Source organism: Camellia sinensis, chromosome 14 (genome assembly GCF_055761805.1).
Source record: "Camellia sinensis isolate YWXY chromosome 14, ASM5576180v1, whole genome shotgun sequence".
Taxonomy (NCBI): Eukaryota; Viridiplantae; Streptophyta; class Magnoliopsida; order Ericales; family Theaceae; genus Camellia; species Camellia sinensis.
This window is the reverse complement of record NC_138974.1, coordinates 60024837-60049216: the sequence shown is the minus strand read 5'-3', so window position 1 is coordinate 60049216 and position 24380 is coordinate 60024837. Positions and strand designations below refer to the sequence as shown.

At 34.6% G+C, this 24380-nt stretch overlaps 1 protein-coding gene, 1 long non-coding RNA gene and 1 pseudogene across 3 annotated transcripts; all 3 read right to left on the bottom strand.

Annotated features, from left to right (window-relative positions):
• Positions 1-99: 99 nt before the first annotated feature.
• Positions 100-13221, bottom strand: LOC114256460 (cytochrome P450 81Q32-like; annotated as a pseudogene).
• Positions 13222-16048: 2827 nt separating this feature from the next.
• LOC114256462 (cytochrome P450 81Q32-like) lies at positions 16049-18641 on the bottom strand. The gene is made up of 2 exons (XM_028196105.2): positions 17629-18641; positions 16049-16748 (listed from the first exon to the last, which is right to left on the bottom strand). Exons 1-2 carry the CDS (start codon positions 18517-18519, stop codon positions 16119-16121), a joined length of 1521 nt encoding a protein of 506 aa, XP_028051906.2. The 5' UTR covers positions 18520-18641; the 3' UTR covers positions 16049-16118.
• Positions 18642-22099: 3458 nt separating this feature from the next.
• On the bottom strand, positions 22100-24374 carry LOC114304235 (uncharacterized). 2 transcript variants are annotated; one of them, XR_014351377.1, is made up of 3 exons: positions 23944-24374; positions 22664-22730; positions 22100-22370 (listed from the first exon to the last, which is right to left on the bottom strand). It is a non-coding gene; the product is annotated as an uncharacterized LOC114304235 (long non-coding RNA). The 2 variants fall into 2 exon arrangements; XR_014351376.1 differs by lacking the exon at positions 23944-24374 and having other exon boundaries at positions 22664-23482.
• Positions 24375-24380: the final 6 nt, after the last annotated feature.

Sequence of the window (24380 nt, the reverse complement as noted above, 5' to 3'; positions counted from 1 at the left end):
CAACACAAAAAACAAAAAAACAACACAAAAATAGTACACTGTCAACTAAGTTACTATTAACATGTGAGAACATATTGATAGATTTTTCAGAAAAAATGCTCAAACAACGTTTGTGGCTTCAAAGAAAACGTTATTCATGATTATGTCACGTGCTTTGCACATAACTTCTAATGGCTCAACTTTAAGCATGTTAAGTCCTTTTCCTTTCGTTAGATCAACTACCTCCTCACTAACCCTCTCCCATTCGAAGCATTGAATCAATGACCCCAAAGCTAAACCCACGACACGTTGCACCAGACCAGCCCAGGGCAAGCCCTCCTTCCCATCCCAAATGGCATCAACTTGTGTCCTTCTACTTCTCTACCTTCGAATCTCTTAGGCTTAAAGCTTGTAGGATCATCCCAAACCTTAGGATCCCGGTGAATGGCCCACGCATTAACCAATAACAATGTACCACATGGCACATTAAACCCCCCTATAATACAATCATCCGATGATACATGTGGTACCAACAACGGTGCTGCAGGGAATAATCGAAACGTCTCGGAGATAATAGCTTGAAGGAAATGTAGCTTTGAGATATCGTGTTCATCAATCAAGCGATCTTGGCCCACATGAGCATTTATCTCGGCTCTCACCTCCTTCAACACTTCTGGATGGTTCACTAAAAGGGACATTGCCCATTCCATTGTCACTGCTAATGTATCAGTGCCCGCTAATATCATGCCCTAGACATTGAAAGTTAATAAATTAAACTGAAAAAGTAAATTATATTTTTACATAATCGGTACTTTTTTTGTAATAAAAGGTATTTTGTTTTAAAGTGTCCGACCTCAAGTCTACTACATTCTTTGTATGTAATTTACGTGTATATATATATGTATATATTTTATTTACAAATCATTTATGTATATATTTTTCCTTTTGTGTTTACAAATCATTACCCACAAAAATACGGACAATAGGAGATGAATTTACCATTTGTTTGGCCTGTTATGTTTATATACACAATAAATATTATATGAGTATGTAAAATATTTCATATCTTCAAAAAAAAAAAAAAACATTATTATTATTATTTTTAATACAATGAGTTCTACGTGCAAAAATATTTTTATAGTGCGAATCTACTTAAAAAAATGAACAAATAAAAATAATGAAAGCCATCCCCTAACATACATCCTTTTTTTAAAATTATTTATGAATATTAATTGCTATATAAATTAAAAAATATATATTTCAGTTTGTTATGAAATACTTTGTTCTTAATTTAATCAGAAATTAATAATGCCGCTGGTGCAACATTTATGGGGACATAGCGTTTTCTTTTGTCCGGTAGTTCACCACCAAATTGTGCTTGAATGAGGATTTGGAGGAAGGTTATGTGGAAGGAAAAGAAAGTGAATAAATTTATGAAGTCAAATTTTTGATTATGAAAAATCATGTGATATATATATATAGATAGATAGATTTTAATTTGCAAAATTGCAGCATAAAAGTTGTATGATGGGCTAGAGAGAGAGAGAGAGAGAGAGAGAGAGGGGGGAGAGTCCACAAACCGCGATTAGTCCTTTGATGATTTCATCTGCATAATATTCTGGCTGTGATTCTTGCAAGGAAAGCAAATGATCGATCATGGTGTTCTTACTCTTGTCACGCCTGTGCTCATCGATCAGACCTTGCAGGAAAGCGTCCATTTTCTTATAAAGTATCCCCAAATTCTTCTCAAAACTCCGATAATCAGTCCACCTTAACACCGGTAGAGAGTCCCCTGGGTACGATTTACCGGAATACTCGAATGCTTGCCTCACGATTTCCCGGAACTCCTTCGCCTCCTCGTTGTTCGACAACTCCTCCTCCTCGTCGCCGCCACAATACCTCTTTCCGGCGATCATTCTCATCATGATATTAAAGGTCAGTTCAGAAAACTTGGATTTCAATTCGACTCTGGCAAAATCACGAGACGAGTTTCGATACAATTTGCGGAGTAAAAGTTTGATTTCATCTCGCCTGATCGATAAGAAGCCGTTGAGGAGGCTGGTCGAGAAGATTTCCAGCGCCATGAGGCGGCGGAGGTTGTGCCACTGGTCGCCGTAACGGGACGTGGCGATGCTGGTCACTATCAGACATAACTCTTAAAAAAATTCAAACAATACATCAGTAGGGATCATGGAGTCCCAAACATTTTCCTAAATTTGATAACATAAATCACATGGAAAACTGAGGCTCTGTTTGGATATCACCTTGGGCTAAAATAATCCTATAAGATAAAATTGATTATTTTAGTCAAATAAAATAAAATAAAATGTTACATTTAATTCATAATTATTTTATTTTTACTTTTACAAAATTCAAAAAAGCCAAAAAACTTATTCTAAACAAAGGTTGTTAGACTTAGGCTAAAATAGTCAAAAAGCGAGAAAGTCAACCTACATCCTAAACGAAACGTGAATATAAAAAATATGTTCATAGATATGATTTAGGGAAATAACAAATCAGTATTAATTTTAAATTTTATATAGTTTAATAATTAAAATCATAAATTTATAATTACTTTAGAATGGTAACACTGATTTGTAAATTCCTCATATGATTTTTCAGGTAGACGTAGACCCTACACTAATAAATCTTATAAAATTATGTTTATAATGCCTTTAATACATGTGAATATCTTATAAAATTATGTTTATGGTGCCTTTAATACATGTGAATATGTCATCTTAGTATTACTATGACAGAATGTGCATTTACGTAAGGGGAAATGACCAATCAGAATGTAGTTGAAATTTTTTTCCGGAATAATGATAAAATTTATAAATTTTAATTATTAAAGTCATCAATTTTTTCATAAATATATAATTATTTTTTAGAATTATACCTGATTTATACATAAATAGTAATCATTTTTTTCCAATTTAGACAACACGATGCGATCATGTAATCAATCAGATTTATAAAATAATTACTACTGTAGCAGAGGATATAATAAGTTTAATACAAAAATGCTTTAAAACTTTCAATTTTTGTGATCCCATGATCTTTAATTGATTGGTGATGACTCATTATTTTTATTTTTATTTTTTTCCTCTCTCCTCTCTCTCTCTCTCTCACAAATGTGTGGAGTGAGGTTGAATTTAATAACATAAATCACATGTACAACTGATATTAAAAAATATGATGATACATATGATTTGAGGAAACAACAAATCAGTATTAATTTTAAAAAATAATTAATTATACATTCATGACCAACTTTATATACTTTAATAATTAAAATTATAAATTTATAATTACTTTAAGATAGTAACACTGATTTGTAATTATTTATATGATTTTTTAGGTAGACCCCACACTAATAAATCTTATAAAATTATGTTTATGATGCCTTTAATACATGTGAATATGTAGTATTACTAAGACAAAATGTGCATTTACATAAGGGGAAATGACCAATCCGTGTGTAGTTGAAATTTTTTTTCTGGAATAATGATAAAATTTATAAATTTTAATTATTAAAGTCATCAACTTTTTCATAAATATATAATTATTTTTTAGAATTATACCTGATTTATACATAAACATGATAGAGTGCAGATAATGTATACATTTTAATATTTTGCTTTAAAAAATTTATTTATTTACATAAGATTATACCAATAAATAAAAAAAAAAACATATATAATAGTGACTGTTTTTAAAATAATATGTTGTTCTGAAGGTTCTTTTGATTGGAAATAAGCGAATACAAATTTATAATATTATTTTATATATATATATATATATATTATAAATAGTTTTATAGAACATATTTCATCTACACAGTATGTAATATTTAAATACACACAATTATTCATAAATCATTAAATCATGTGTATTGGTTTAATCTATAATTTGTAATGTGCATTCTGAATTTGTAATTTTGTAGCAATAAGCATGCTGATTCTATAAATAATAATTTTGTTTTTAAGTTTTAACAAAAATTATCATGTGTCCAAAACAACCTGTGTTTGTATCTCCAACTAATATTGTTTGATGATTTCTCCATTACCTTCTCTAATTTTTGAGATAATGTAAACACTTGGAACTTATTAAGGATATAATTTTGTGAAAATAAAATGATTAGATGAGCTCTTTATACTTTAAAATGAATATTGAAGTTTGGGAGATTAACTCCAAAGGAGTGGCTAAAATGGTATTTTAGTTAATAATCAACAGATCAAAAAAATAAAATAAAAAGAAGCTTCATCGGACTAATTAAAGCTAAATTAAAAGGAAAGATTTTGAATAATTAATATAATTTTGTGAAAATAAAATGATTAGGTAATAGATAAGTTCTTCACGGAGATTGGAGTCTGACTTTAAAATGAATATTGAAGTTTAGGAGATTAATGCTAAATGAGTCTCTAAAATGGTATTTTAGTTAATAATCAACAAATCAAAACTTTGGGGGCATATTTTTTTAATAACAACATGTGGCCAAGGTGGCACCGAAGTGCCAGTCGAGGTGCCACGTGTCCTGGTCTTGACGTCGAGGTAATCTCGGTTAGGCCGAGGTTACCTGCGACGATATCAGAGTCTGAGATGAACGGATAAGGGATAAGAGTCCTAGAATGGGAGAGGACTGGATAAAAATAGAGCTCTTAGGGAGTTTATCTTTATCTATTGGAGAGTCCAGGATGAGTATTGAGTCAGAGTCCAAGAGAAGCTAGGCTTTTACAGGGATCAGGACAGTGCTGACTATAAAAATAAGGCACCTTCATGAGTCTAAGGTACGCTTTTTGTATTCTGGCTAGTGAGTTAAAGCACTATTTGCTATCTTTGAGAGATAATTGAGTATTGATTTGATCGTCGGAGTGCCCCCGGGTGGAAAAATTACCGTCGGAATCTCATCTTTTGTAACAGGTCGTTCGGCCACAATCTATTCTGTCGGTGTTTGCCAGCTGAGTACTTGCTTGGCAATGTGGTCAGAAAACAGCACCCAGAGAAACAAAAATAGCTTCATCAGACTAATTAAAGCTAAATTAAAAGGAGATATTTTGAATAATAAATTTCACTAGTTTTGCTGGAGTTGTGTCAACCTAAAAGTGGAATTTGAACAGTAATTAGTGATTTGACCATAGAACTAAGTCTACATTTGGTCAAAGAATTTGAGAAGAGATTTGAAAAGGAAAAAAAAAAATATGTATAAAATTAGATGAAATGTAAAATTATTTTATTTATATTTTATTTTTTTATTTTTATTTTCAAATCTTCTAACTAAACGTAGCAAAAATCATCTATAGTGGTGTTTTAAAAAATTAGTAAAAAACTAATTTTTTGACTTTTTGACTTTTTTGGTGACTTTTTTGACAAAAAAACTGAGTTATTTTGGATAAAAAAAATTGATTTTTTTTGCTAAAAAAATTAAAAAGCCAAAAAATTAATTTTTTTTAGTATGTTTCCAAAAGACCGCATAAAAAGGGCGCGACGTAGGCAATGATACTTGAGCTTAGGGGTGGGCAACGGTTTATCCGAACCGCTCAAACCGCCCAATCCGCCCAACCCGCATATAAATGGGCGGTTTCGCAAACATAATGCGGGCGGATGCGGTTTGAAATATGACAAATTTGCGGGTTGTGGGCGGGTCGCGGTTTAAACCCGCAACCCGCAAAAACCGCCCGCACTTTAATTATTATTATTATTATTATTATTTTTTATATATCAACTTTGTAACTTTTACAGGAGCACCATTATATTCTCTATGACACTAGGATCCTTATTTTTAAGTATTTCTCAACTTTCTTAATGCCGTAGAATTATCAAGTCCTAAACTTGGTTTCTTATATGATTTTCATTGGTGATTCATCAACTTTTTCCTAATAAAATTTTCCTTCTAATGGTCGATGGAACTTATAGTTTGATTATTGATTACTGAACTGGCAATTCTAATTGAGTACAACCTTTAATGCATTGATATACATTTTTTTCATGGCAAAAATGCTAGTGTAGGGTCTCTTTGTTTTGGGTACTTTCATTTAATGCATTGATATTCAATTTTTATTTGTAAACTCATCAAAAAATTGTTATCACAAATATATAAAATGAATCTGATGCCTAAATTCGCTGGGAAAAAAAAACTCGAAAATTAATTTTTAAAGAAAAAAGTGTAAACCGCAAACCGCCCGCAACCGCCCGCACATTTGCAAACCCTATCCGCACAAACCGCAAACCGCACTGCAGGCGGTTGCGGGTTGACTTTTTCCCAAACCGCATAGATGCGGGCGGGTCAAAACCGAACCGCAAACCGCACAAAACCGATCCGCGAACACCCCTACTTGAGCTTGACTTCTACCATCGTGAAGCTTCAAGAAAAAATAGCTCTCATTTTTTTGGTCAAAACAATCAAAATAAATAAATAAATAAATAAAATAAGTTAAAAAATTAATAAAATAAAATATTATATTCAAATCATAATTATTTTATTTTTTTTCTTATAAAAATTAAAAAAGATAAAAAAATTATCCCAAACAAAGTAATTTAGTCCCAAAATAAAATAGTAAAAAAGCTAAAAAGTCAACCCATATCTCAAATGAAGTCATAATAAATTTTAAAATAATTACATTAATTTTATTTTTAATAAAGTTAACTGAATTAAAATTACTTTGTAATATGAATACAGGAGTTCGTATTTGTTCATGTTGAAAATTCTAGCTTCATGGGTGAATTTTGAGCATTTTAGGACTAATTTATATATATGTTAACGATTGGAATTGGAATCATTCATCTCATATGACAAATTTTAAAAAAAAAATATGCATGTTAGAAATTGAGTTGGTCAAACATAAGTAATCACATGATCCAATTATATATATATATATATATATATATTATAATATATGGATGGTTTATTCTTAAAAACATATAGACCGTATAGATAAAAATATTTCAATAGTATGACAATCAATATTAGATCAATTTAATTTTTGGATAAATTACAAATACATTCCTTGAGATTTGATTAAAATATGAAACGCTACCTGTGATTTTGAAAATTACATTCTCTCCCTAAGGTTGTTAATTTCATAACAAATCGTCTCTTTTATTAATAAATCATCAAGTCAAATTAACTGTTTTTAATGATATTAAAAATATGTTTTAATTAATAATTTAGGTAATTTTATTATTTTATAGGAGAGCAATTATAAATTTTATTTTTTTAGTTAATTTTGTAAAATAAAAAATTCTAACAAAGAGGTATTTGTAATTTTCTAAACCACAGAAAGTAATTTATACTTCAAGCAAATCTCAGAGGGGGTATTTGTGATTTATCCTTAATTTTTGCATGAATAATTTTCTTAATTAATTGTATAAAATAAATGGTTTAAATCACCGAAGAGAGTCCAAATTAGTTCGAACTAACAAATTATTGATGAAAATATGACTAAATATTATGTACATTAAAATATTGAGGGAATTTGATATATTATGCTAAAATTGTAAAATTTATTGTATTTTATTTAATTTCACGAGAGATCAGTACGATTTATCCAAAAATAAAATAAAGTCCGGTTCTCTTTTTAGGGTATGAGTGTTTTTTTCGAATTGAAAATAAAAAAATGAAAAACAATGCAACTCGTACTTACTAAAATAAATAATTAAACTTTCAATTTTTTTGGTTAAGATTTCATAGCCTATTTTGTTAACAAATTATGTTTTCCAAGGCAATTCTCCAAATTTTTGTTTTATTAAAAAAAAAATTTAATTGCAAAATTTTTTAGTTAAAAAGTCGTGATTTATTAACAATTTTCCAAATTTTGATTTTATTGAAAGTTGTTTTTAAAAAAATTTAATCCACATTTATGCAAAATATTATTTGATTCATAATGTTAGGCCCAATATCATTTGGAGTTGTACTATTTGAATCCATACTACATGAGCCAAAGCAATGCGATCCTATGACACTGGAATCCAACGTAATTTGGATAACAAACTATTACGATCCAAACCCGCCCTTTAGGTTTAGCGTCATAATCGACCAGTAATTCTTGAATTACCAAAGGTCTCTGAACAGAAAAACTTATAATTAAGGGCTACGAAAGCAAATATAGAAACATATATATAGTCTATTGAGCTGTAGTGACATATATGTGACAGAAATTTAAAACCTTTAAAACACATACACATGACGTCATAATGCAGTAGTCTTACGTCGTATTCATTGCAGATACAGTAAAAAATGACTTAGCCCCAATATACAGATAAGTAAAACAATCAACAAAAACATCTTCACGAGGTTCACAAAATTAGACTTCTCAAAAAGGAACCTCCCTAGGAGGCACAGTGGTTGGCTGACTTAAAACACTCCAGACAGTAGCTTAGGCCTGGTCACAAGCTTACTCACCTACATACATAAAATAAATAGTGAGCGGGAGCCTAGTGAATAATAATATAATAAAGGGTTTAAATGAATGATATCCATAACAGATTCAAAAATCAGAGTTTATATCAGAAATAGATTTATATTCATATTTTGTTCAAATCATATACAGAAATCAGAGCTTATGTTTAATCATATATGGTACATCTATTAGCGTCATCATGCTTGTCAGTTCCATTAAGAAACTTCCGGTACCGGGAAACTTGTAATATACTTGAGCCACGGTATTATTACCCCCAAGAAAGGGCCTTGAGACCACGGTCTTATTAGCCCTGGGCAAGGGCCTTGTGCTAAGGATGTCACGAATACTTGTCAAAAATTGGATAATAATTCATTGTACTGAATATAACATTTCATAAAACAGATCATATGCCATCATGCAGAAAGTAAATAAAATTGAACATAGCTTTACTAGGTTATTACTCACAGATAACTCCACTTGCAGAACAAACAAATTAGATAACTTGTGGCGCGTGACCTACACACACATAGCTGAAACGCATAATGTCACGACCCCATTCCGCCCCTAGTAGAATGGTGTCATGATGGCCAGTAATCCGAGATTACCAAAGGCCAACTTACAAAGTCATACACAATCAGAGTATACATATAGGGCTCACATGTGCGGAAGCAATAAATTTAAATCTAAATAGTCCACAAGAGTTGTGCATAGATCAAATGAAGTGTCATACATAACGTGGTTTTACAACTTGAGTACAAATAAAATAAATACATATTACATCTTGATCAAAAGGCTTCTCAAGCTGACATATATAAAATGAACTACAATGACCAAGCCAAGAAGCATAATCTTCAAGATACTACAAAATATGAATCCAAACAACTTGCAAATAATCATCTAGGCATCACTGCCTTCTTGCTCGTCACCTACATATATATAAGGATAGGGTGAGCTTGGATACTCAGTGATGATATAAGAAATAAAGGTTTAGAATGAATGATATCCGAGATCTTTATCAAAACAATACATATCATAGCTTGTACAAATCAAGAGATGAACCGAGTTCATCTATCAAGTCTTTCAAATCTTCAAGAGATACTTACTAGCATCTACATAATACAAGGGATGACATTCCGGACAAACCCACGTGGTAAACCATCGGTGGCAAGACAAGGGAGACATCCCAAATAAGGGTGCTAGTTGCATTATAGTCCTCTAGCACTGAGGACTTTCAAAACAAGGGTACTAGTTGCATTATAGTCCCCTAGCACTAAGGACTTTCAAAACAAGGGTACTAGTTGCATTGTAGTCCCCTAGCACTAAGGACTTTCCAAGAATGTCATCAAAACAAGATAATACTTGATACAAAACTAGAGATAACCATTCATGCTTGGTCAAATACTTTTCCAAAACGAAGCAAAGCTTTATCAAAACTTTATAACATAGCTTTATTAAAAATACCACTCACATAGCTCTTCGGGTGTTGGGATTACAAGTAAGGATCCAAGGCCTCCAAGTACATAATAAATCTCATTGAATGCATTTCAAGAAGATAAGAAGAGATGCTCAAAGATGGATATGAAATGCATTCCTAAAACAAGCTTTACATGAGTGTAAATGATCTCGGCTTTTCTTTCAAAACTAAGTCAAGCCAAAACAAAACATGCTGGAGGTTTGAAACATTGTCTTTTCATCTCGGAAAGACATGCTGGGTACTAACCAGGTCTTGGCCGAGGTCCCACACCTCTTGGCCGAGGTGTGTTCCCGACGACCACATTCAAGGAAATGAAGTCTGGAAAATCTGGATTTCTCTTTTAAAGAACATGAAGGACATGAATGCTAAAATCATAACTTCTTTATTCAAAATCTAAGATTTCATGAGATGAGTTCGAAAACGTAGACCCGGGTACCCATACTTGAAGGTTTTATGAAAACAAACACGAAAACATGGATCTTTATACAAACTTTCGGATCAAAACATAGTTTTATTTCAAGAACATCATTTTCTCTTTCTAAACCGAACTTCAAAGCAATGCATGGCTCATGAATCATGCTAGATCATGTAATGCAGTTAGATGAACATAAAGAACAACAAGAGCAAATCAAGAATCTAACCTCAAAGCACGGATCTAACGGTTCAAGGTGTGAAGATCAAGCTTGGAAATCTATTCTCACTCTAAGAACTCTTCTTCCTCTCCTCCTAGAGCTTCTCTCTCTTCCTAGCACAAAGATATAACAAATGATATGTTTCTCACTCTGCCGGCTGACTTAACCCTTTGCCGGGACACGTGGCAACGTCTGGTTGGCTCTTCCTCAAAAAGGTGACTGACTGACAAGACAAGAGCATGACAAAGGGTGTACAACAAGTAAAGTGACGAAGGTACTCTAACAAGGCAATGACCTCAGATCAAGACATAGGCTTCGGCAAGTAAGGTCTCAATGAGCTCGGCTAGGAAAGACAACACTTGGCCTAGTTGTGCCACACATCGGCCTAGATGTGCTACACCTCGATCTAGGTCATACCAGTCCAGGAACAAGATCACTAGGTGCAAGGATCAAAGGTCTAGGATGTTTGGATGATAACATCTTGGCCTAGATGATACACATCTCGGCCTAGGTGGTGCAAACCTCGGCCTAGATGATGACATCTCGGCCAATATGCCAGGGCGAAGGTGGAGCTCAACCAGAGTGGATTCCAAGATGGTCCTAAGTACAAGAGATTCAAAGGTGTGTCCTAGGCTTAAGATGACCTCGGCCTAACACATACTAAACAAGGAACAAAGCATACAAGTAACACGTAGACAGAACAAATCAAGGTCTGAAAGATGCAAGCTTAACAAGACAGAAATCATGCAAATGCACGTGAGCATGACTAAGACAAAGTGAGGGTTATTACACATAATGAAGCACACACTTGGTTGGTACTTAACTTCTTTTATTTCATTCTTAGTGTGTTTCTAGGTCTTAACCTTTTATTGTGTCTTAATCATGGCCTAGGAATGCCTAGGATGCAATGTGGATGCCAAAATTGCACTTTGGAACTCTTAACAAAACTTGCTGAAAACAGGGGTCACGCTCAAGCGTAACTTCTCTCGCTCGAACAGACATGCAAACATGTGAGGGGCCGCTCAAGCACAACTTCCCTCGCTGGAGTGGTTTATAAACTCTGAAAAAGTACTGGTTGCTCGATTTTTCCGCTCGATGCTCGCTCGAGCGTGAGACTCATGTCCTCGTTCGAGCGCAACTCTTGTCGCTTGAGCGGTCTGCAAAACATGTAAACTTCTGGGAGCATGCATTTTACACTCGAGCCAACCTTTGGTCACTCGAGCAGATGTGCAAAACATAGGGTGGTCGCTCGAGCGCAGGATTCGTCGCTCTAGCGGAAAGGCAGAACCTGAAATTTCCAATTCTTTGGGCCAAAAACTCAATTTCAAAGCTGCAAATCATGGTGTTTTGGGCCAAAAACTTGAGGAAATACTTGTAAATGGATAAAACATGGTGAATTCTAAATCATTTCACAAAATCGAGGCCCAAAAGCTTGCCAATTGTTCAAAACTAAACTCAAATATTTGAAAACATAACATGCATGTGATGATTGGTTTCAAGGCTTCCAAAACATGATCATTTGGTATAGCATGATATAAAACAAGATGAATTCTCAAAACAAAGGTAGAATGAACACATGCAATGACCAATTCTTTGAAATTTCAACTTAAACTATGATGAAAATGAACATGCAAGTATGATATGATCAATATTTCTTCATTCTAGTCCAATACTCATATTAATCCACTCAATTCTCATAAATTCATGAATTTACAAACTCAAAAGCAAGACCTAAGGCTTGAATTCTCACCTTAACTTCTCAATCCCGTAAGATTTAGAGGTAATCTTGAGCAATTCCTTATGTCTCCAAGCAATGACTTTCTCTACCTCAAGTTTGATCTCAAGTTTTTTAACCTCTCACTCTCTTTCATGTTTTGGGTCTCAAAGTGCAAATAAAGTGATGAGTAAAAGAAATCAAGAGTTATATTGGCCTTATATAGGCTTAGTTAGTGGCTTAATTAATTTTTGATTAGGCTAATCAATTGGACATTCATTATTCTAATTAAATCGCTCCAAACCGAATTTTAATTAAACTCACCCTAAAATTCTAAAAATTCCAACGAACACAAAAACCAAGTCAATTTCATGATTAGATGCCGATAAGGCCTTCAATTTACAGAATAGAACAAAACTAGAAACAGATAATTCTACACAAAACAGATAGAAACTCATATAACACATGACACACGTAATGAATGCAAAATCACTTTAATCGCTTATTAAGCATTCCTAATCATGGATTAATCATGGATTACATGTTAATCAGAGGTCGGGGTTGTTACAGTCTTCCCCCTTAAAGAGTTTGATCCTCTAAACTCGAAGTACCTTCATTTTGGAAGAATGTTGGATCTAACAGAAATAAATCCAGATATCTCTTCATCATATCTTCTGCAGTTTCCCATGCAGCATACGTTCCTCCATGATTCTGCCAATCGACCTTCACCAATGGAATTTCCTTGTTTCTCAATCTCTTGATTCATCAGTTAACGATTTGAATTGGCCATTCTTCATACATATAATCATCTTTCAAGAGTATATGGGTCAGTTCAATAACATGGAGTGGATCCCTCAAATAGTCTCGAAGCATTGAAACATGAAAGACATTATGCATATTTTCCATGACTGGAGGCAAGGTTACCCGATATGTCACCGGGTTAATTTTCTCCAGGATTTCATAACGCCTAACATATCTCGGTGCCAAGTTACCTTTTACTCCAAACCATGTCTGACCTTTCATTGGAGTCACTTTGATAAATACATAATCTTCGACTTCATATACTCTACCACGCCTTCGGACATCGGCATACTCTTTTGACGGCTCTGTGCAGCTTTCAGAAGTTGATGAATCAATTTCACTTTTTCGGTTGTTTCTTGCACAACTTCTGGCCCTAACAACAGTCTTTCACCTACCTCAACCCAACAAATTGGAGAACGACACTTCTTACCATACAAAGCTTCATATGGATCCATACCGATACTAGAGTCATAGCTGTTGTTATACACAAACTCGGCCAATGGTAAGTAGGTCTCCCAATTTCCTTGGAAATCTAGGGCACACATCCATAGCATATTCTCTAAAGTCTGATTGGTATGTTCAATGTAACGCCCCAACCCTTCACATGTCATCGATATTGTCCGCTTTGGGCCACGTCCACATGGATTTGTTCTTCCCAGTGGATCACCCAACCCAGAACTACTTCAGCCTAAGCACGCTTAATTGGAAAGTTCTGTTAAGGATTTCAGCACTCAGGAAAAGGCTTCAATGCTAAATAAGGGTCTAAGTTTTTACTTTTATAGCCTAGAAACTCCGCTTCCATTCCCGATGTGGGACACCGGGACTTTATAATCCACCTCATTTCAGGCTGCACATCCCTGTGCAGTATCCTGCCAGCTCATAAGCCCGCCCACATGCACCGAGAGACGCCAGAAGCCTATACTCAATACTCCGGAGAGTCAGCTCTGATACTATTTGTAACGCCCCAACCTTTCACATGTCATCAATATTGTCTGCTTTGGGCCACGCCCGTACAGATTTGTTCTTCCTAGTGGATCATCCATCCCAGAACTACTCTAGCCTAAGCATGCTTAACTGGAGAGTTCTATTAGGGATTTCACCACTCGGGAAAAGGCCTTGATGCTATATAAGGGTCCAAGTTTTTACTTTTATAGCCCAGGAACTCCCCATCCATTCCTGATGTAGGACACCAGGACCTTACAATCCATCCCCCTTAGGGCTGCACGTCCCCGTGCAATAACCTGCCAGCTCACAAGCCCGTCCACATGTACCAAGAAAAGTCAGGGGCCCATACTCGATACTTTGGAAGAGTCGGCTCTAATATCATTTTTAATGCAATGGTATCAGAGCTAACTCTCCGGAGTATCGCGTGTGGGCCCTTAGCGTCTTTCAGTGCATGTGGGCAGCGAGGCCTTTTCCCGGGTGGTGAAATTCCTAGAAGAACACCCTAGTTAAGCGTACTTAGGCTGGAATAGTTCTAGGATGGGTGGCTCATTGGGAAGAACAAATCCGTACGGGTATGGCCCAAAGCAGACAATATTGATGACATGTAAAGGGTTGGGGCGTTACATTTAGATTGGCCGTCTGTTTGTGGGTGATAAGCACTACTTAGTCGCAGTTCAGTTCCCAAAGCCTATTGTAGACTTTGCCAAGACCTTGACGTAAACTTCAAATCTCTATCAGATATAATAGATACTGGTACACAATGCAATCTCACAATCTCATTTATATAAATATTAGCCAACTTGTTTACATTATAAATAGTTTTAATAGGAAGAAAATGAGCAGATTTAGTCAATCGGTCAACAATGACCCAAATAGAATCCATACCTCAAGAAGAGCGAGGCAAACCCACAATGAAGTCCATGGTGATATGCTCCCATTTCCATTCTAGTATTAGGAGTGGCTGAAGCAATCCAGCAGGTTGTTGATGTTCAGTTTTAACTTTTTGGCAGTGCAAATATCTAGCTACAAAGTTTGCAATGCTCTTCTTGATTCCAAGCCACCATTCTTGATTCCAAGCCACCAAAAATTATGTTTCATGTCATGGTACATCTTTGTATTTCCCAGATGCATAGCAAATTTTGAATTGTGGACCTCAGTCATGACACGTTTCCTTAAATCAAAACAATCCGGTACACAATCTATTCTGAAATTTTAACACATCATTTTCAATCACAAACTTGGGCCTCGGTTTTGAGTCAATTTCATCGAAAATCTTCTTCAAAAACTCATCTTCATGTTGTTTCTCTTTAATTTCTTCAATGAGTGCAGGTTGAGCAGAAATGGTGGCTAAGATTCCGCCTTGTTCGTGCAGTACAATTTCAATCTCATTCTTTTCTAGATCATATATTAATTCTTTATGACCGGTGAGTAAACATGACAAATTACCCATGGATTTTTGGCTCAAGGCATCTACAACTGTATTGGCTTTTCTTAGATGATGCAAGATTTGCAAGTCGTAATCCTTGATAACTCAAGCCATCGTCTCTGTTGCGTGTTCAGTTCCTTTTGGGTGAAGAAATATTTGAGACTTTTATGATCAGTGTACACTTCACAAGTCATACCGTATAGATAGTGTTGCCAAATTTTCAAAGCAAATACCACAGCCGCTAAGGGTGGATAGTTCTTTTCATGAGGGCGAAGTTGTCGAGAAGCGTAAGCAATCACTTTTCCATTTTGCATTAACACACAACCCAAGCCTTTGTAGGAAGCATCACTGTAAATTCGAAACCCATCAATACCATTAGGCAAAATCAAAATTGGTGCAGTTACTAACCTAATCTTTAACTCTTGGAAGACAGTCTCTCTTTGATCAGTCCAAGCAAATGGTGTAGCTTTCTGTGCCAATTGAGTGAGAGGCAAATTAAGTTTTTTTTCCTTTAACTTATTTGAAAAATCAATCTATCTACTAATTTGTAATAAAATCTATTTCTCATTTATTTATAATTTTCCCTTTAACTTATTTGAAAAATCAATCTCACGTACAACATATATTTGAACTTATATAAACCACAAACAACACAAAAAACAAAAAACAAAACAAAAATAACACACTGTCAACTCAGTTACTATTAACGCGTGAGAACATATCGACATATTTTTCAAAAAAAAAATGCTCAAACAACGCTTGTAGCTTCAGAGAAAACGTTATTCATGATTATGTTACGTGCTTTGCACATAGCTTCTAATGGCTCAGCTTTAGGCATGGTAAGTCCTTTTCCTTCTGTTAGATCAACTGCCTCCTTAGTAACCCTCTCCCACTCGAAGCATTGAATCAATGACCCCAAAGCTAGACCCACGACACGTTGTGCCAGACCAGCCCCAGGGCAAGCCCTCCTTCCCATTCCAAATGGCATCAACTTGTGTCCTTCCACTTCTCCACCTTCGAATCTCTCAGGCTTAAAGCTTGTAGGATCATCCCAAACCTTAGGGTCCCGGTGAATAGCCCACGCATTAACCAATAACAATGTACCACGTGGCACGTTGAACCCCCCTATAATGCAACCACCTGATGATACATGTGGTACCAACAATGGTGCTGCTGGGAACAATCGAAAGGTCTCAGAGATAATAGCTTGAAGATAATGTAGCTTTGAGATATCGTGTTCATCAATCAAGTGATCTTGGCCCACATGAGCATCTATCTCAGCTCTTGCCTTCTTCAACACCTCTGGATGGTTTATTAGAAGGGACATTGCCCATTCCATTGTCACTGCTGATGTATCAGTACCCGCTAATATCATGACCTGGACATTAAAAGCTAATAAATTAAACTGAAAAAGTAAATTATATTTTTACATAATCAATACTATTTTTGTAATAGAAGGTATTTTGTTTTAAAGTGTTCGATCTCAATTCTACTACATTCTTTGTATGTAATTTATATATATATATTTTTTCTTTTTATTTACAAATCATTTATGCATATATTTTTTTCTTTTGTGTTTACAAATCATTACTCACAAAAGTACGGGACAACAGGAGATGAATTTACCATTTGTTTAGCCTATTATGTTTATATACACAATAAATATTATATGAGCATGTAAAATGGGAAATGCTACGTGTCATGAAGAATTTTTATGAAAACTGTCATGAAAACTATCTGCACCGTTAGATCAGGTATGTGTCTCATGATCCAACGGTGCAGATGGTTTTCATGACAATTTTCATAAAATGTAGCAGGACCCATGTAAAATATTTCATATCTACACACAAAAAAAAAATAAAAAATGAAAAAAATAATGAAAGCCATTCCCTAACATATATCCTTTTTTTAAAAAAAATTATTTATGAATATTAATTGCTATATAAATTAAAAAAAATATTTCAGTTTGTTATGAAATTCTTTGTTCTTAATTTAATCAGAAATTAATAATAACATTTATGCGGACATAGCGTTTTCCTTTGTCCGGTAGTTCACCATCAAATTGTGTTTGAATAAAGATTTGGAGGAAGGTTCTGTGGAAGGTAAAGAAAATGAATAAATTTATGAAGTCAAATTTTTTATTATGAAAACTCATGTGATATATATAGATTTTAATTTGCAGAATTGCAGCATAAAAATTGTATGATGGGCTAGAGAGAGAGAGAGAGAGAGAGAGAGAGAGAGGAGAGTCCACAAACCGCGATTAGTCCTTTGATGATTTCATCTGTATAATATTCTGGCTGTGATTCTTGTAAGGAAAGCAGATGATCGATCATGGTGTTCTTACTCTTGTCACGCCTGTGCTCATCGATCAGACCTTGCAGGAAAGCGTCCATTTTCTTATAAAGTCTCCCCAAATTCTTCTCAAAACTCTGATAATCAATCCACCTTAACACCGGTAGAAAGTCCCCTGGGTACGATGCACCGGCATACTCGAATGCCTGGCTCACGATTTCCCGGAACTCCTTCGCCTCCTCGTTGTCCGACAACTCCTCCTCGTCGTCGCCGCCATAATACCTCTTTCCGGCGATCATTCTCATCATGATATTAAAGGTCAGTTCAGAAAACTTGGATTTCAATTCGACTCTGGCGAAATCACGAGACGAGTTTCGATACAATCTGCGGAGTAAAAGTTTGATTTCATCTCGCCTGATCGATAAGAAGCCGTTGAGGCGGCTGGTCGAGAAGATTTCCAGCGCCATGAGGCGGCGGAGGTTGCGCCAGTGGTCGCCGTAACTGGACGCGCCGATGCCGGTGTAATTGTAGCCAAAGTACTTGCCGATGATGAGACGAGGGCGGTTGGCTAAGACGACGTCGTTCTTGGTGAAGCATTCCTCCGCTGCGGATGGCGATGACACCACCACCACCAGGCGTGACCCGAACCGGAGGGAGAAGATCGGCCCGAGGTTTTGGGATAGTCCGTGGAGAGTGCGATGGATAGGTTGTTTGAGGAGGTGGAGATGACCGATGACCGGAAGAGCCGGTGGGCTTGGAGGGAGATTCTTCTGTGTTCTTGCTTTTGATAACAACTTGAAAGCAATGATAAGAAAGAAAAGAGAGAGAGACACGTAGAGCAAACTAACTTCCATGGTTCGTAATGAAGATTGGATATATTGTTTTTGTGAGGATGGAGATGTGAAGACTGTAATAATATATATATAGTAGTGTGTATATGGGTGAACCTAGTACGGTAGAGATGATGACGACACAGTGAGCGATCATTTTTTCCAATTTAAACAACACGATTACGCATGCCATCAAGTAATCAATCGGATTAAAATACTTATTACTGTAGTAGAGGATATAATAAATTTAATAACATAAATCATATGTAAAACTGAATATAAAAAATACGTTGATAGATAGACATTATTTGAGGAAATAACAAATCAGTATTAATTTTAAAAAATAATTAATTATAGATTCATGTTAAATTTTATATATACTTTAATAATTAAAATCATAAATTTATAATTGCTTTGGGATAGTAACAGTGATTTGTGAATTCCTATACTAAATTACTCATATGATTTTTTAGGTACACCATGTACTAATAAATCTTATAAAATTATGTTTATGATGCCTTTAATACATGTGAATATGTTATCTTTAGTATTTCTGAGACAGAATGTGCATTTACATAAGGGGAAATGACCAATTAGTATGTAGCTGAAATTTTTTTTTCTGGAATAATGATAAAATTTTTAAGTATTAATTATTAAAGTCAACTACTTTTTCATGAATATATAATTAATTTTTAGAATTATACCTGATTCATACATAAGCGGTAATAATTTTTTTTCAATTTAGACAACACGATTACGTATGCATCATGTAATCAATCGGATTTATAAAATAATTATTGCTATAGTAGAGGATATAACAAATTTAATACAAAAATGCTTGAATCTCTTAATTTTTGTGACTCTCGTGATCCCTAATTGATTGGTTGTCACTCATTATTTTTATTTTCATTTTTTTTGTCTCTCCTCCCTCTATGTCTGTAGCGGGGTTAAATTTAATAACATAAATCACATGTAAAACTGAATATAAAAAAGGAAAATGGTTGGGACCCCCACAAAGGAGGACCCCAACCACACCCACTGATGTATTAACTATTGATATGTTTGAATTTTTTTTTTCTATATCTGACAGTGACATGAATGATTCAGATCATTTTAAAGTTGTGTGGATTGTGTTTTGTGGGGGTCTCTATCATTCATGTATAAAAAATATGTTGATAGATATGATTTGAGAAAATAACAAATCAATATTAATTTAAAAAAATAATTAATTACACATTCATGATTTAATAATTAAAATTATAAATTTATAATTACTTTAAGATAGTAACACTGATTTGTAAATTCTTTATATGATTTTTTAGGTAGACCCTGAACAAAAAAATCTTATAAAATTATGTTTATGATGCCTTTAATACATGTGAATATGTTATCTTTAGTATTACTAAGACAGAATATGCATTTACATAAGGGGAAATGACCAATCAGTAAGTAGCTGAAATTTTTTTTTCTGGAATAATGATAAAATTTTTAAGTATTAATTATTAAAGTCAACAACTTTTTCATGAACATAAACAGTAATAATTTTTTTCCAATTTAGACAACACGATTACGTATGCCATCATGTAATCAATCGGATTTATAAAATAATTATTGCAGTAGCGGAGGATATAACAAATTTAATACAAAAATGCACTACAAGAAAAAACACTTTCTGTGACCAATATTTTGGTCGCGAAAAGTATCATATTTGGTCATTAAAACCTTTTCGCGACCAAAATATGTTGGTCGCGAGTTGGCCGCTAAAGCCTCATCACAGATAGTTTTCTGCGACCAAAAAAGCCTTTGGTCGCTAAAAGTGACCATTCGCGACCAAAAAAGCCTTTGGTCGCTAAAAGTCAGCGCCTTGACCCAAAAAAAATAATTCTTTTGTACTGCCTAGGACTTGAACTCCTGACCAAGGAGTCACCATGCACCCAATCCACTCTGCCAATAACATACTTCTTGTTCATATTTGGCAAAAAAAATATATAACCCATAAAAATTTGGTTATATATTATTTTATAAAACTTTTAATGCCTAAATAGAAAAATAGCATGTAATTACTGTAGTATCATTTTTTTTAAAATTTATCCCGCCATAACTTTCCGCGACCAACTTTTTTTTTTTTGTCGCCAAAGGGTAATCTTCCGCGACAAAAAAAGCCTCTAGTCGCCAATAGTATACTTTCCGCGACCAACTTTTTTTTTTTGTCGCCAAAAGGTGATCTTCCGCGAACCAAAAAAGCCTTTGGTCGCCAATAGCATACTTTCCGCGACCAACTTCTTTTTTGGTCGCCAAAGGGTAATCTTCCGCGACCAAAAAAGCCTTTGGTCGCCAATAGTATACTTTCCGCGACTAACTTTTTTTTTTGGTCGCCAAAGGGTATACTTTCCGTGACCAACTTTTTTTTTGGTCGCCAAAAGGTGATCTTCCGCGACCAAAAAAGCCTTTGGTCGCCAATAGTATACTTTCCGCGACCAACTTTTTTTTTTTGGTCGCCAAAAGGTGATTTTCCGCGACCAAAAAATTGTGGTCGCCAAAAGTTAAATTTTAGTCGTAGAAAGTGGACTATTTGCAACCAAAAAAAATAGGTGGTCGCCAAAAGTGTTTTTTCTTGTAGTGATGCTTGAATCTCTTAATTTTTGTGACTCTCGTGATCCCTAATTGATTGGTGATCACTCATTATTTTTATTTTCATTTCTTTCGTCTTTCTTCTCTCTCTCTCACAAATGTGTAGGGGTCGTGGAGGTCTGTAGCGGGGTTAAATTTAATAACATAAATCACATGTAAAACTGAATATAAAAAAGGAAAATGGTTGGGACCCCCACAAAGGAGGACCCCAACCACCCCCACTAATGTATTGACCATTGATATGTTTGAATTTGTTTTTTTTTATATCTGATAGTGACATGGATGATTCAGATCATTTTGAAGTTATGGGGATTGTGTTTTGTGGGGGTCTCTATCATTCATGTATAAAAAATATGTTGATAGATATGATTTGAGGAAATAACAAATCAGTATTAATTTTAAAAAATAATTAATTACACATTTATGACTTAATAATTAAAATTATAAATTTATAATTACTTTAAGATAGTAACACTGATTTGTAAATTCTTTATATGATTTTTTAGTTAGACCCTGTACTAATAAATCTTAGGGCAAATTACATATAACCCCTCGAGGTTTAGCAAAATTACAGATACCTCCTGAGGTTTGAGAAATTACAGATACTCCCCTGAAGGCACTATTTGCATAACAAATTAGGAGGCAACACTACTAAAAAAACCACTTTTTGTGACCGCTATAAACTGTCGCAAATAATAAAAAACAGTCGCAAAAGACTTTTTGCAACGGCCCATGCGACGGCAAATGGGGGTCGCGAATATGGGGGTGGCAAATACTTTTTGCGACGGCAAAACAACGGTCGCAAATTATTTGCGACCACCTAAACTACTTATGGCGACCGCTATTTTGCCGTCACAAAAAACAAAGAAAAACACTAACATGATCTTTGGCGACCATCTTGTTACCGTCGCAAAAAATTAAAAATAAAAATAAAAATAAATAAATGAAAGTGTAGCGTTAAGCACTCTAGGAATAACAATGACAAGAATTCAGACAGTATAGCATTATAGTTTTATTGAACATTCTATTTGAGTCTCAAAATTTGAGCTACATGTAAAAGTTATTACAACTAAAAACTTGAAAAAAGTTCTTTTATGAAAAAAATACAATCCAAAACTGGCCAATCTTCTCATCAATTTTCTTGCTCGGGTGTTTCTCCACTCTATCAATGAACTGGCATAACACCTTGCACCCATATTCATCAAAATCATTTCAGCAAACACTTCCACTAATGCTTTGGCAACCTATAATTGATGCCAACCAAAATGTCACAAGCAACAAAGATGAATTATTTCACTATAAAGGTGAGAGCAGAAGTCCTTCCAGATTCATGGGGTTAATTTTTGGAGCGCATGTGCATGTGTAAGCAAGCACACACATAATTATTCTATGTCAGATGAACATAAGAAAGACTAGAAAATATAACCAAAATTCTGGTTATCAGAACAAAAACAAGTGAAACAAGAGGGATTGCGGGAACTATAATATGTATAATAGAACTACTAGTGTAATCTAGTGCCAAATTAAAAAAACCAACCTTTATTGGGTTGATCCTCATTTCCCTCAGAAATTCCAAGTTATCAACCTGAAAGCTAAGGAACTTCCTGTCAATATAGCACGTAAGAGTAGAATCTCAAATGCATACTATAACTAAAATTACATAAGCTAATGTGCAGCTGTCAAGGTATGTATATAGCTTCGCTAGAATGTATAAATATCTGGCTAATCTAAAATTTGTCTATAGAATTTTACTAGCATGTGACAGGTACTAGTGGAGTTGTCAAAAAATAAAAATAAATAAACAAAAGGGAAAAAAAAATTAAATAACTACTGGTATGACCATCATCAAGACAATCATTCTTGAATTTGACCCGCTTCTAGTAATTGATCAATAAGGGAATTTGAATTTTGCTACTTAGATGGATCGAAAAAATTTAATGTTAAATTTGATAATAGCTAAGCTGTAAAATCTATGAAGTCCAAATGTGGAACAAGTGTTAGTATAGTAAATGATGGTCATGAATCACCACAGCTGAACTCAATCTGCAAGTGGCAATTAAACAAAGACTTATAGATGCAACCAAGTTTAAAAAGCAACAAATTCAAAAGGCTTTGATTTCATGTTAGGCAAGAAGTCTGTGTTACCATTGATGGGGATAAAGGCAGCTACACTAAAATATTGTATAGACTAACAATAGTGCCTATTGCTATCACTTTTGGAATCAAATTTTCAGTAAACATGGCCACTATTTTTTGGGTCAATCAGCATACAGAACTTGGCTCTCTCTTGGTATTCGGTTCATAGGCCTGCAGCCCAATCAAATTTTCAAGGCCTCTTGAGGTGTCATTTAGATGAGCCAAGCCCCTAAAAAATGAAGGATTATGACTCCAGTCTTATCTCATTCGTATTTTGAATAAGATTCTAGCATAACAAAGAAAAAAATTGTGATATAAATTAAAATTCCATTGTGTGACAACCTATACTCAGATAATTATAACTACTTATTAAAATGTATGGATCAAGACAATGATTGTCTGAACTCATTCCACAGCAAATGATATACCCTTTATGCATATGCATGTTACTTGCTTTCTAGGTAAATGATGTCCCTAAAGAAAATCCATTTGCAATTGAATCAGATTACAGTCTGAAGAAATCCCATTTGCAGTACCAGATTTGGTCCATATGATATGCTCTAGGGATAAATTTCAGACCTAATACGACATAATACATGGGGAAATATAGTGATATCCTTCAAGAACTTCATACACAGCAAATATCATAAATACATGCAGAAATATAGTAGAGTGGCATACCTATTCATTTTCTTTTGAAGCTTGCTGCCCACTAGATGCATCTGACACCTACAATATGTTAGTATAATGTGTTAATAATTTCCATATGTATATATGCAAATTGATAAAACGTAAAATTCGTCAATTTGTAAGTATTGCACCTCTCTCAAGCTCATACTCCCAGCCATACCCTGTGACTCTAAGAACAAAACACGTGCCGTTAGGTTCTTGATCATCGTAGTGAACCTAGACTCAACGTCTTGTGTCACACGCTGTGCGATCTCATCAATAAATGAAGGGGCTGCTAATGATTGGGATGGGCCGCTTCCTCGCGCATACACCGCACTCCAGGGCACTCCTCTCCCATAGGTCTTGCAATACCCATGTCCATCATTCCCAAGGATTTTATGGTAAATCCCATCGCAATACTCAATCGTATGTTGCTCCTTAGGAACTTT